The following is a 12,500-nucleotide window of genomic DNA, read 5'->3' as shown; positions in this document are numbered from 1 at the left end:
TTATTGTAAAATAATAATAATAATAATAATAATAATAAAGGATCTATAATATTGCATGGCATACCTGTGAGAGAGAAAATGTAATGAATTAATGAACTCTGTTTTCAGTAGCAGGACGCTGAAATGATGGGAGGAGTCAGAAAAAAGATTGAATGAAATTTTATAAAGTTGCATAGTATTTGTGTTAATTTGTGTTTATTATTAAACAATATTACATAAAAATGCCCTTACAAAACGTGTTATTCTTGCTTACCCCCTGTCCCTAATTGCCCCCTGATGTTTTGGCCCCTGATGTTTTCAAATCCTAGAAACGCCCCTGGAACTACGTAACTGATTGTAGTTCAGATGAATTAAATTAAATAATGAATCTTTTAATTGTACACACACTTGATTTGTCTGGAGATCTGTATGTGTTTACATCTAAATCATTTAAATTAGCTTCAGCTGGGAATGTTTAGATTTTTAACATGTCTCTGTCATTAATGCATGTTTACCTCAAATCACATCCATTTATTGTTTATACTGAGTTCCTTTATCAAAAACTCCCTAATGGTCATGAAAATAAAACCTAAAAATAACCATTAGAGAACGTTCCTAGAAGGTTATTATTTGGTTTTGAAAAAATAATCAAAGGGGAATCCTATGCTAATGTTAGGAGAAGGTTCTGTGTTTGCTGGCTCTCCTGTTTGGGGAATAAGTTGCTCCCCATTTCAACAAGCAGGGAATTATCAGCCCTAGGAGAAGTAGTGTTACTAATAGAACAATGTAGAGAGTGTCTAAAATCTTTTCCCACTACACTCTTACAGACTGACATAAATACACCTATTTTTAATGATTTATTTTCAGCAGTCAATCCATCATTGATAAACAAACCAGAACCACAGAGAGAGAGAGAGAGAGAGAGAGAGAGTGTGTGTGTGCGCGCGCGCGTTTACGTCACTGCCCCTCCCCCCTCTGCAGAATAAACCGTTAGACGGAAGTGAAACTCAGCTGCTCCATTTTGTTCCGAGAGGAAAATAAAATATTCCAGGAGTAAAAGCTAAAGCTCTGATATATAAACGCTCTAAATGAAGACGTTTAGAGTTAATATAAGGAGTTTTGTTGGTTTGTACTGAAGTTTTTAATGTACACAGGTTGTTTTATGACTTGATATCGTGTGTATAGTGTTTGATTTAACACACCGATGTTGGAGTGAAGTAAACGTGTGTCCTGCTGTAATCTGGAGAAGGAGACATGACCTCCAACATGAGTGTGTCTGGAAAACAGGACTTAAAGAAAGACGAGAGGTCAGTAACTTTTACATTCACCAGCAATAAATACACACCGTCTCATGGGAACAGATCTGTATCTCTAAACACTCACTAGTTAACACAGGAACTAAACTTTGGTTTAAGGGGTTTAATAGCAGTGAATAGATCACTGATCTGATCTAAGAACAGTTTAGAGAAATCATTCAGTGAGAGAAGAGTAAAAAGGACTGTGTAATGTGGAGCAGAAGAGCAGCATAGCTTTGAGTCAGTGAACTCGACAGGCTTTAAGACCCAGCGGAGTCAGTTCTCTGTGATTGGGACTCCTGACCTCAGTGTAATTCCTGAGGTATGAGGCGTGTCTCCTGTTTGAAGAAGTGTGCAGACTGGAGCTGAATTAAAAAGATGGAATTATTGGTGTTTAATGATCAACACAGTGTTTAACAGTGCTGAGACAGCAGAGGATTAATTATTGCTGATATTTCTGTTGGAATTCTAGAATGATGGAGGGAAAGAGATCAGACTCACCAGAACCCAGCTGTGTGTCCATGAAGAGTGACTGGTCAATGGATCGTCCAATTTTCTTCAGAGACAGAGACAGTTCTACTGATGTGAGGTCAGTATAGTGAGGTGATTTACAGCAGTGTTCCACCTGATCAAACTCACTGGTCTCATTATGAAGCCCTTCATGAGCTTTATCAGGTGTTGAAGCAGTAAAACACTAAACTGTGAAGTGCTGCAGCTCTCGGTCCGGCAGTGAGGACAACTGCTTTAAGAGGTCAGTTCAGCCTGCAGTCCCTGAGCTGGAGGGTCTGTGGTGCTACAGAAGAACATTTACACCTGGGATATTAATGACAATATAAATCATTTTATTCATTAATTCAATCATTTGTTTCTAAACATGTTAGTGTTAGTGATGAAATCCTGAAATCAGTGTATTGTGTTAAGAGGATAGTGTTAAATATCTGTCTCTGTATTTATTACTGTGATTTCTACAGCTATGAATACATATAGTCCATATTACATGATGTGTTTTATTTGTTCACAGACCACAAAAGAAGAAATCAAACATCAGCAGAAATCAGCTGGACTCCATATTCAAGGTGTGTGTGTGTGTGTGTGTTTTATAGTGTGTAATGTGTGTGTTGTCATACCTTGTCATTTCTTGATGTCCAGTAGAATTATGGGTAATCACTTGTATGAATAATTAGAATTTCAGTTGTAACTAAAGGCAAGAGGAAGAGACTTTTATTACTTTCATAACCAAAATCATTATCAAAGCACCATTCACTGTGTAAGATTCTAATATTTAGATCTGTTCCTGTGTGTTTCTGACCAGGAGCTGGAACACAAAGTCATCACTCTGATAAAGAATGAGCTGAAGAGGTTTAGGAAGCTCCTGAGTCCAGATTACCCAGCATGCACTGAGAGGGAGGTGGAGGATGAGGAGGATCTGCACAGTGTCAGAGAGGGAGCTCTGAAGATCACACTGCACTTCCTGAAGAACATGAAGCACACAGATCTCGCTAACACACTGCAGAACAGTAAGAGCTCTGAGCCATGGCTTTATTCCATCAGGTTCACTTTAGAGAGAGGAAATAGTTTTAGATATGAAGACTTTTAGTTTGAACTTTGATTTTAGTATCATGTACATCTGCTGCTGTTCTGTTCTGTTCATGGTCCAGCTAGTGGTCACTAGTGGTACAATGGTCCTGTTCCTTCAATAATAATTAGTAGATGAATCAGGAATGAACAGCAGCATTTGAAAGAATTTTACATTTTATATAGTGCTCAGTGATTCTGCATTAAAACATGTTATTACTGTTTATTAGAACTCCCCTCTGTGTATCAGACAAAGCTGAAATCCAACCTGAGAGACAAGTTTAAAAGAATTAATGAAGGAATCTCACAGCATGGAAGATCAGCACTTCTGAATGAGATCTACACAGAGCTCTACATCACAGAGGGTTGGAGTGGAGACGTCAATAATGAACATGAGGTGAGACAGATTGAGACAGTGTCCAGGAGACCAGCAACACAGGAGACACCCATCAACTGTAATGACCTCTTTAAGGACAAGTCCATCAGAACTGTGCTGACTAAAGGAGTTGCTGGAATTGGAAAAACAGTCTCTGTGCAGAATTTCATTCTGGACTGGACTGAAGGAAAATCAAATCAGGACATCACCTTCATGTTTCCACTTCCCTTTAGAGAGCTGAATCTGATGAAGGAGAAAAATCTCAGTCTGATGAATCTTCTTCATGACTTTTTCCCAGAAATAAGAGAACTAGAATCAATAGACTGTGACTCCTACAAAGTGGTGTTGATCTTTGATGGTCTGGATGAGTGTCGACTTCCTCTAAATTTCCAGAATGAGAGATTGTGTGATGTGACACAGTCAGCCTCAGTGGATGTTCTGCTGACGAACCTCATCAAGAGGAATCTGCTTCCCTCTGCTCTCCTCTGGATAACCTCTCGACCAGGAGCAGCCAATCAGATCCCTCCTGAGTGTGTAGACCAGGTAACAGAGGTACGAGGGTTTAATGATCCTCAGAAAGAGGAGTACTTCAGGAAGAGGATCAGTGATCAGAGCCTGGCCAATAAAATCATCAGACACATGAAGTCTTCAAGAAGCCTCTACATCATGTGCCACATCCCAGTCTTCTGCTGGATCTCAGCCACTGTTCTAGAGAGAATGTTGGGTGAAGCAGAGAGTGGAGAGATCCCCAAGACTCTGACTCAAATGTTCACACACTTCCTGATCTTTCAGATCAAACACAAGGATGAAAAGTACCATCAGAAACATGACCCTGATCCTCAGCAGACCAGAGAGAGTATCCTGGCACTGGGAAAACTGGCTTTCCAGCAGCTGGAGAAAGGAAACCTGATCTTCTATGAGGAAGACCTGAGAGAGTGTGGCATTGATGTCAGAGAAGTGTCAGTGTACTCAGGAGTGTGTACCCAGATCTTCAGAGAGGAGTTTGGGCTTCACCTGGGGAACGTGTTCAGCTTTGTACATCTGAGTGTTCAGGAGTTTCTGGCTGCTTTATACGTGTTTTTCTGCTTTAAATTTAGAAAGACAAATGTGCTTGTGGAGCAAAGCACTGGACTTTTTAATTTCTTCAGAAATCCAAACATGTCTGATCTCCTCAGGAGTGCAGTGGACAAGGCCTTACAGAGTGAGAATGGACACCTGGACCTGTTCCTCCGCTTCCTTCTGGGTCTCTCACTGGAGTCCAATCAGACTCTCTTACGAGAGTTAATGCCACAGACAGGAAGTAGTTCTCACAGCAAACAGGAAACAGTGGAGTACATCAAGGAGAAGATCAGGGAGAATCCATCTCCAGAGAAATCCATCAATCTGTTCCACTGTCTGAATGAACTGAATGATCATTCTCTAGTGCAGGAAGTACAGACTTACCTGAACAGAGGAGATTACAGGTGTCTCAGTGGATCCAGTCTCTCTCCTGCTCAGTGGTCAGCTCTGGTGTTTGTGTTACTGACCTCAGAACAGGAGCTGGATGAGTTTAATTTGAGGAAATATGATCAATCAGAGGAATGTCTTCTGAGACTGCTGCCAGTGGTCAAAGCCTCCAGAAAAGCTGAGTGAGTATTTTTATTTATAAATGTATTACTGCATGGTTTGTTATTTTAATGTAACACTGAACTGCACTGTTTGGATTAATGCTTGTTAATAGTTCCTCTAATCCTCTTTAAACAAACCTCTGGTACTTTTACAGAAGATTGTTTCACTTTTTACACTAACACGTCATGTCTGCACTGAGGGCTGGGCCATATGGACAAAATCTTATGGATCAGGATATGAATCATTTTATATCTTTTATAGATGAATCATGATATATTAAGTTTTCTCTAAAATTTATATAAAAATCTGTACAAAATAACTGCATGCATTTAAGAACTAAACACATTTCTGAAGTAAACAGCAGTGAAAGACACTTTTTCTTTTCTCTGTTTATTCTGAAAGTGACATTGAACAGAACTCTCACAAATGAGAAGAAGAAAAACATCAAGCTGTCAAAATGGGATCAATATGAATAGAAAATATAAAAAGTAAATATTAAACACTCTGTTCACCTTCAAGTACCTGTTTAGGTTCAAGTTCCTCATCTTTTGTTCTGTGACACAGTGTTGTGGAGAGATTCACTCTGTCATGCTTTTATTTCTTCCAATTTTTCACATTTTCTTCCTAATTTAATCACGGCTGATTCCCACCATCTGACTGGGAACAAAATACTGAACTGGACCATACTGGAAAGAGTCGAGTTGAATTTTCTTTAAATAGTATAAACTAGTAACAGGGCCATTTGGAACAAATAGTGCATTTTTATTACATTTCCTTTCTTATACTCTTTATTTAATAGAATCATTGTTTATTTAAGAAAGAGATTCTTACATTTTTGCACATCTATATTTTCCAAAGTCCATTCTAATATATAAAACACTATAAATCTATATTACTAATAAAATGATTTTCTTGAGTGTAATTTTGAAAGAATAAAATTGCCCAGCCCTTACCACCTTCTGAGACAAGACGACAAAAACCAACTCTATCTTTTCACACTGTTCCTGTAAATTAACACACTTGCTGTAACTGACCAGTTCCATATGTATGACCACACACAGGCTCCCATGACTGGCTTTACCTTGTTTAATTACCTGGTTTAGTTTGAACAAATCAACCTTTTTCTTTAGTTTGGATCTGTTTGGACATATGTGAAGACTCCACCTGTACTCGGGTCCACACCAAACACCTGAACCAGTGTGTGTGTAAAATCAGAGGTCTCCAGGTGACAGATTTGTACCTGTACGAGCACAGAGAACAACACACACCAACTGTTTTACCGTCTCTGTGAAATTCAGCATATAACTCAGTGTAAAGTACGACTAGTATTGGCATGTTATTAACTGCTAGTGTACAGCTCTATAATTCTTTATTTTCTGTAATAAAATGCACTGGATCTGCAGTGTTGGGTGTAGAAACTTGAACACAGATCAGAGTGTAGTGTTTGTAGGCTGCTCGCTCTCACCTGTGTGTGTTATGTACATGACCTAATGGTCTTCTATTAAATTGTAGCTGAGAGATTGTGGAGTTCAGAAAGACGTCCCTGCTCCTGTAAATGTCCTGATGTGGTTTCCTGTCCTCTGATTTCTGTGTGAGAGAAACACACTCACATTTCTGTTACAGCTTCAACTTTAGCTGGATTATGGCTGTGTGTGTGTTTGAGATCAGTGTTCTGATATTTCATCATTTCTCTTCCAGTCTGTGGAGGTGTAATCTGACAGAGGAAAGCTGTAGAGCTCTGTCCTCAGTTCTCAGCTCAAACTCCTCCAGTCTGAGAGAACTGGACCTGAGTGGAAATAAACTGCAGGATTCAGGAGTGAAGCTGCTCTCTGCTGGACTGAAGAATCCACACTGTACACTGGAGATACTGAGGTACACACACACACACACACACATACACACACACACACACACACAGGTGATATAATATTTACACACACACACTTAAAGTAGATGGTCAGCTTCATTAGTGGTGTATAAAGTGCTGGACTGGGTTCATGCTGCGTTTCCTCTGAATACCAAACACAGTAAACAGAAAAGCTGTAACTCTTTAGTTTAAATTAAAAAACACTAAACTTACAGTTCTGTCATCTGTCCTTTTCTATCATTTGTACTTTCATTATACAATGTGTGCTCAATCTATACACTATTAGTTTCTCCTCCAAACACATTTTAGTAAATAATCCACCTCGGTCACGTTCATTACACTCGCGACTGCGTCTGGAACACGACTGCTGATGACCGGACACATCACTGAAACGGGATAAAAGATTATAGCCCTAATTAAGGGGGTGTGTCACTCTGTGTAATCACCTTGCATCACCTTGAATCTACAGCACTGGACTCGTTACTCTTCACTCTTCACTCTTCATACCATTCTGTGTGTTTTTCTCACCACCGCTGGTTGTGATGTTGCACTCGGTTACTAAAGTGTCCAAAACAGGGGGAGTCACATGACAGACTGAACATGATGGCTGCTTAGACCATTTGCTTGTTAGACACGCTAACAACAAGCATCAACTCAGTAAACTCAAACATCAACAAGCTAGAGTCGGTGTGAAGAGCAGTTCCAGTGTTCTTAGCAGACATAAAAAACCCTACAGTCAGTGGAGCATCAGCTAGCAGATTAGGAAGATAGGAACAGGAGATGTAAGGAGGATTTCCTGAACTTGACAGCCACTTGTCACGTGCCATAATCTGCCTAGCTGGTCATGGCTGGCTCTGCTAATGATGCTAACAATTCTGGTGTGGTGCTGCAGTCTTTTTCTAAGCTTGGTTTGTATTGGACTTGTTTAAGCTAGCCTTGCTAATGCTGCTACAAAAGCATTTCACTTTCATACTTCATAATGCAGTGAATGAACTTGTCTTTTTTTTTCTTTTCCACTGGACTACACAAAACGAGAGCCTCAAGTTTCATACGTAATATTAGCCACATAATGACCATGTATCATGTATCATATATACACTATATTGCCAAAAGTATTCGCTCACCTGCCTTGACTCGCATATGAACTTAAGTGACATCCCATTCCTAATCCATAGGGTTCAATATGACGTTGGTCCACCCTTTGCAGCTATAACAGCTTCAACTCTTCTTGGAAGGCTGTCCACAAGGTTTAGGAGTGTGTTTATGGGAATTTTTGACCATTCTTCCGGAAGCGCATTTGTGAGGTCACACACTGATGTTGGACGAGAAGGCCTGGCTCTCAGTCTCCACTCTAATTCATCCCAAAGGTGTTCTATCGGGTTGAGGTCAGGACTCTGTGCAGGCCAGTCAAGTTCCTCCACACCAGACTCTGTCATCCATGTCTTTATGGACCTTGCTTTGTGCACTGGTGCACAGTCATGTTGGAAGAGGAAGGGGCCAGCTCCAAACTGTTCCCACAAAGTTGGGAGCATGGAATTGTCCAAAATGTCTTGGTATGCTGAAGCATTCAGAGTTCCTTTCACTGGAACTAAGGGGCCAAGCCCAGCTCCTGAAAAACAACCCCACACCATAATCCCCCCTCCACCAAACTTTACACTTGGCACAATGCAGTCAGACAAGTACCGTTCTCCTGGCAACCGCCAAACCCAGACTCGTCCATCAGATTGCCAGATGGAGAAGCGCGATTCGTCACTCCAGAGAACGTGTCTCCACTGCTCTAGAGTCCAGTGGCGGCGTGCTTTACACCACTGCATCCGACGCTTTGCATTGCACTTGGTGATGTATGGCTTGGATGCAGCTGCTCGGCCATGGAAACCCATTCCATGAAGCTCTCTGCGCACTGTTCTTCAGCTAATCTGAAGGCCACATGAAGTTTGGAGGTCTGTAGCGATTGACTCTGCAGAAAGTTGGCGACCTCTTCGCACTATGCGCCTCAGCATCCGCTGACCCCGCTCCGTCAGTTTATGTGGCCTACCACTTCGTGGCTGAGTTGCTGTCGTTCCCAAACACTTCCACGTTCTTATAATACAGCTGACAGTTGACTGTGGAATATTTAGGAGCGAGGAAATTTCACGACTGGATTTGTTGCACAGGTGGCATCCTATCACAGTTCCACGCTGGAATTCACTGAGCTCCTGAGAGCGACCCATTCTTTCACAAATGTTTGTAAAAACAGTCTGCATGCCTAGGTGCTTGATTTTATACACCTGTGGCCATGGAAGTGATTGGAACACCTGATTCTGATTATTTGGATGGGTGAGCGAATACTTTTGGCAATATATATATATATATATATTTATATTTATATATAAAAATATATATATATAGGTTAATCTAGCCGCACATATATTGCTGTGGCGCAGCTTTTAGATACTTAGCAGTAATAGCACTGAAAGAGTACAGCAAGCTTAAATATATGTGTGTGTGTGTGTGTGTGTGTAGATATTTAGATATAGATATATAAACAGCAGGTAAAATAAGTATTGAACACGTCACCATTTATCTCAGTAAATATATTTGTAATGGTGCTATTGACAAGAACTTTTCACCAGATGTTGGTAACAACCCATGCAATCCACACATACAAAGAAACACATCAAACCATAGATGTCCATAAATGAAGTTCTGTGTAATAATGTGAAATGACACAGGGAACAGGTATTGAACACATGAAGAAAGGGACGTGCAAAAAGTCATGGAAAGCCAAGACACCAGATGTAAAGCAGTCCTACCCACTGGTCAGTAAAAAATTAATATCAGATGGTTCAGTCCTGACTGATGGTCTATAAAAAGGAGTCTCATTACCAAGGTGTCACACAAGAAACATCTCATGATGGGTAAAAGCAAAGAGCTCTCTCAAGACCTTCACAACCTTATTGTTGCAAAACATACTGATGGCACTGGTCACAGAAGGATTTCAAAACGTCTGAATGTTCCAGTGAACACTGTTGGGGTCATAATCCGGAAGTGGAAAGAACATCATTTCACCATAAACTGGCCACGCCCAGGTGTTCCTCTTGGATTTCTGACAGAGGAGTGAAAAGAATGATCAGAAGAGTTGTCCAAGAGCCAAGGACCACCTGTGGAGAGCTTCAGAAAGACCTGGAACTAGCCAATACAATTGTTCCAAAGAAAACAATAAGTAATGCACTAAACCTCCATGGCCTGTGTGTACGCTCAACACACAAGACTCCACTGCTGAAGAAAAAGCATGTTGAAGTTCGTTTAGAGTTTGGTGCATAACATTTGGACAAGCCTGTGAAATACTCCGAGAATATAGTCTGGTCAGATAAGACCAAAATTGAACTCTTTGGATGCCTTTGAAGAGCAACTCCTTCAAAATTCCTTCAAAATTCCACAGTAAAATGAATTGATCTTTATTGGGACTATAGAATATGCCATTATGAAGTGATCTGAGTTGGATTGATCAACTAACAATCTGAAATGTCTATTTTAAAAATTCCAGTAAATTGAATTTAGCTTAGTACATTTTAGTCTCTTTAAACCTTTATGTTCCCCATTTTAAAATGTAAATTATAGGGATGCCAAAATAATATAATATTGAAGTGTTCAGTACGACCTCCACGGTTCAATACTCGTATGTGAACCATGTTTTTTTCGGTTATTCGTTGAAATAATTCCCATGTGGTTTATTACTCTCTGAACAGCCTGTTTGTGTTTGCCTGTACTGTATGTCTAGGCGCTGAGACAGACATGCCTCCCTGCGAGTAAATATCCAATCAGTGAGTGCTAAAGTTAGGGGCGGTAACCATGCTTGCGATGCTGGTGTCAGATTTCACTCTAACCCTGAAGAGCGGTGAAGTGACACAGAAATACGAGGAAGCAGCTCCGTCTTTCAGATCTGTGGTGTGGGAACATTTTGGATTTATTGTGGACTATGATGCCGATGAAACAAAAACACTAAACAAAAACATGACTGTGATTAAGCACTGTTCCACACGAGTTACCTACTGACATGGAAATACTTCCAACATGACCACACATCTGCAGCTCCATCACCCAGAGATATCACTGTGTGGAAGCAGGATGGCAGAGCAGGTAACACAGGAACCCAAAAAACAACAGTCCCCTATCTGATTCCTTCCAGCATTCATACACAACTGGTTCTGAGAGACACAAAAAACCCCAAATGCAGTAGGGGTGTTCATTGCTAAAGATTAGCAGCCGTTTTTGGTGATTGGTGATGTGGGCTTTCAGCACTGTATAAAAGTGCTCGTCCTTTTTTTTAAGCACCGAGGTAATTCCCAAACTCCACGAAAAGACGTGCAAAAAAATTAGAAAAGGAATCGGCTAAAGCACAAAGTCTTGCTCTGATAACAGATAGTTGGACCTCGCGGGTAACAGAGAGTTATCTCACCGTGACTGGTCATTACATAGCAGATTGGGAAATAAAGAGTGCTGTACTCCAAACATGTCCCCTGTATGAAAGTCATACAAGTGCTAATTTATATCTCACTATTTTCAGTACACTATGAATGTGTACAAGAAGAATCCACACTGTACACTGGAGAAACTGAGGTACACACACACACACACACACAGGTCATATAATATTTACATACAAACACACACACAAAGTATGTTAATGTCTGACAAATAATATTAATAATATCTTAATTTACATAGTACCTTTCCTACTTATGATGAAAAAATATGTAATAATTTTGAAGACATTAAAAGCAGTTTTAAGCCTAAAATCTAGAGATCTAATTGAAGCTAAAGTAAATAAGTGTGTTCAAGCTGCTTTTTAAATGTATTTAGTGAAGGTTCCTGATGGATATACACTGGGAGTGAGTTCCACATCCTGGGATCAGGGACACTAAAAGCACTTTCACCGAGCTTCTTCTTATTAAAATTCACATGAAGAAAGTCAGCATTTGTTCATGGTACAAAAATATTTAAGGTGTGATCCATCAGGAATTCTGCTAAATACACAGGTGCAATGCCATTAAGTATCTCTAACAGTGTGCTCTAAATCTTCTGTCTGCTGAGGCGTTTACACCATGTGGGCTTACAGCTATACACAGACAGACCGCTCCATCCTCCTTTAATACACACACATTACTTTAGTCTTAACTGAATTACTCGTCTTATCTCTCATACTTTATGCATTTCTGCTGGTTTGTATTTTAAATTGTGTTTTTCTGTCCTAGCTCTGTGTTGGTGTTCTGTGTTTGTAATTATATGTTGTATGTTTATGTAGCACCAGGTCCTGGAGAAACCTGGTTTCATTTCACTATGTACTGCGTCAGATATATGTGGCTGAAATGATGACAAAAGCTTCTTGACTTGAGTTGACAAAAATATTCCAGAAAATGTTTGTAACAGAAAGTAAATGTGTCCACAGATCTACAGACTGAACACACTGTAATGAAGCAGTAAAGGACAGTGTGGAAATATGGAAATGTTCTCCAGCAGAACTTTCCCCAGAGCTGCTGAACACACTGTATGAAAATCTCTCTGCTAGAAATAAAGAGACGTGTTTGTTCAGAGTGGCCTCTCTGTTATTATCTTCTTTTAGAAAGTTAAATACATCATCTCATATGAGCTGAGACACATGGATCTGTCCAAGAGCAGTCCAAGTTTATACACAGACTCTTCATTTTATATTTTTATCCTGTCATTAGATTCTTGTGTTCAGGTAAACACTTTATTTCCCAACTGATGGAAACACATCATTCACTATCAGAGAAATAAATCAAATACTTCATCATTTCTC

The 12,500-nt window shown here is 40.0% G+C and overlaps 2 protein-coding genes across 19 annotated transcripts in view; one reads left to right on the top strand and one right to left on the bottom strand.

Annotated features, from left to right (window-relative positions):
• LOC131348988 (NACHT, LRR and PYD domains-containing protein 3-like) overlaps positions 1–12,500 on the bottom strand; it is a 412,464-nt gene that overhangs the window by 49,930 nt on the left and 350,034 nt on the right. The gene's annotated exons all lie outside the window — the stretch shown is intronic.
• LOC131348990 (NACHT, LRR and PYD domains-containing protein 3-like) overlaps positions 961–12,500 on the top strand; it is a 59,601-nt gene continuing 48,061 nt past the window's right edge. For 10 of the 17 annotated variants that reach the window (XM_058384256.1, XM_058384266.1, XM_058384264.1 and 7 more), the window contains exons 1-6: positions 961–1,286; positions 1,747–1,863; positions 2,296–2,350; positions 2,587–2,791; positions 3,080–4,853; positions 6,532–6,705. In XM_058384256.1, coding sequence (XP_058240239.1) covers positions 1,234–1,286; positions 1,747–1,863; positions 2,296–2,350; positions 2,587–2,791; positions 3,080–4,853; positions 6,532–6,705 — 2,378 coding nt within the window. In that variant the 5' untranslated portion in view covers positions 961–1,233. The remainder of the gene's footprint in view (positions 1,287–1,746; positions 1,864–2,295; positions 2,351–2,586; positions 2,792–3,079; positions 4,854–6,531; positions 6,706–12,500) is intronic. The other 7 variants (XM_058384273.1, XM_058384270.1, XM_058384269.1 and 4 more) reach the window with 1 other exon arrangement.

This window comes from Hemibagrus wyckioides, linkage group LG29 (genome assembly GCF_019097595.1).
Source record: "Hemibagrus wyckioides isolate EC202008001 linkage group LG29, SWU_Hwy_1.0, whole genome shotgun sequence".
In the NCBI taxonomy this organism is placed as follows: Eukaryota; Metazoa; Chordata; class Actinopteri; order Siluriformes; family Bagridae; genus Hemibagrus; species Hemibagrus wyckioides.
This window is presented reverse-complemented; position numbering and strand designations above follow the sequence as displayed.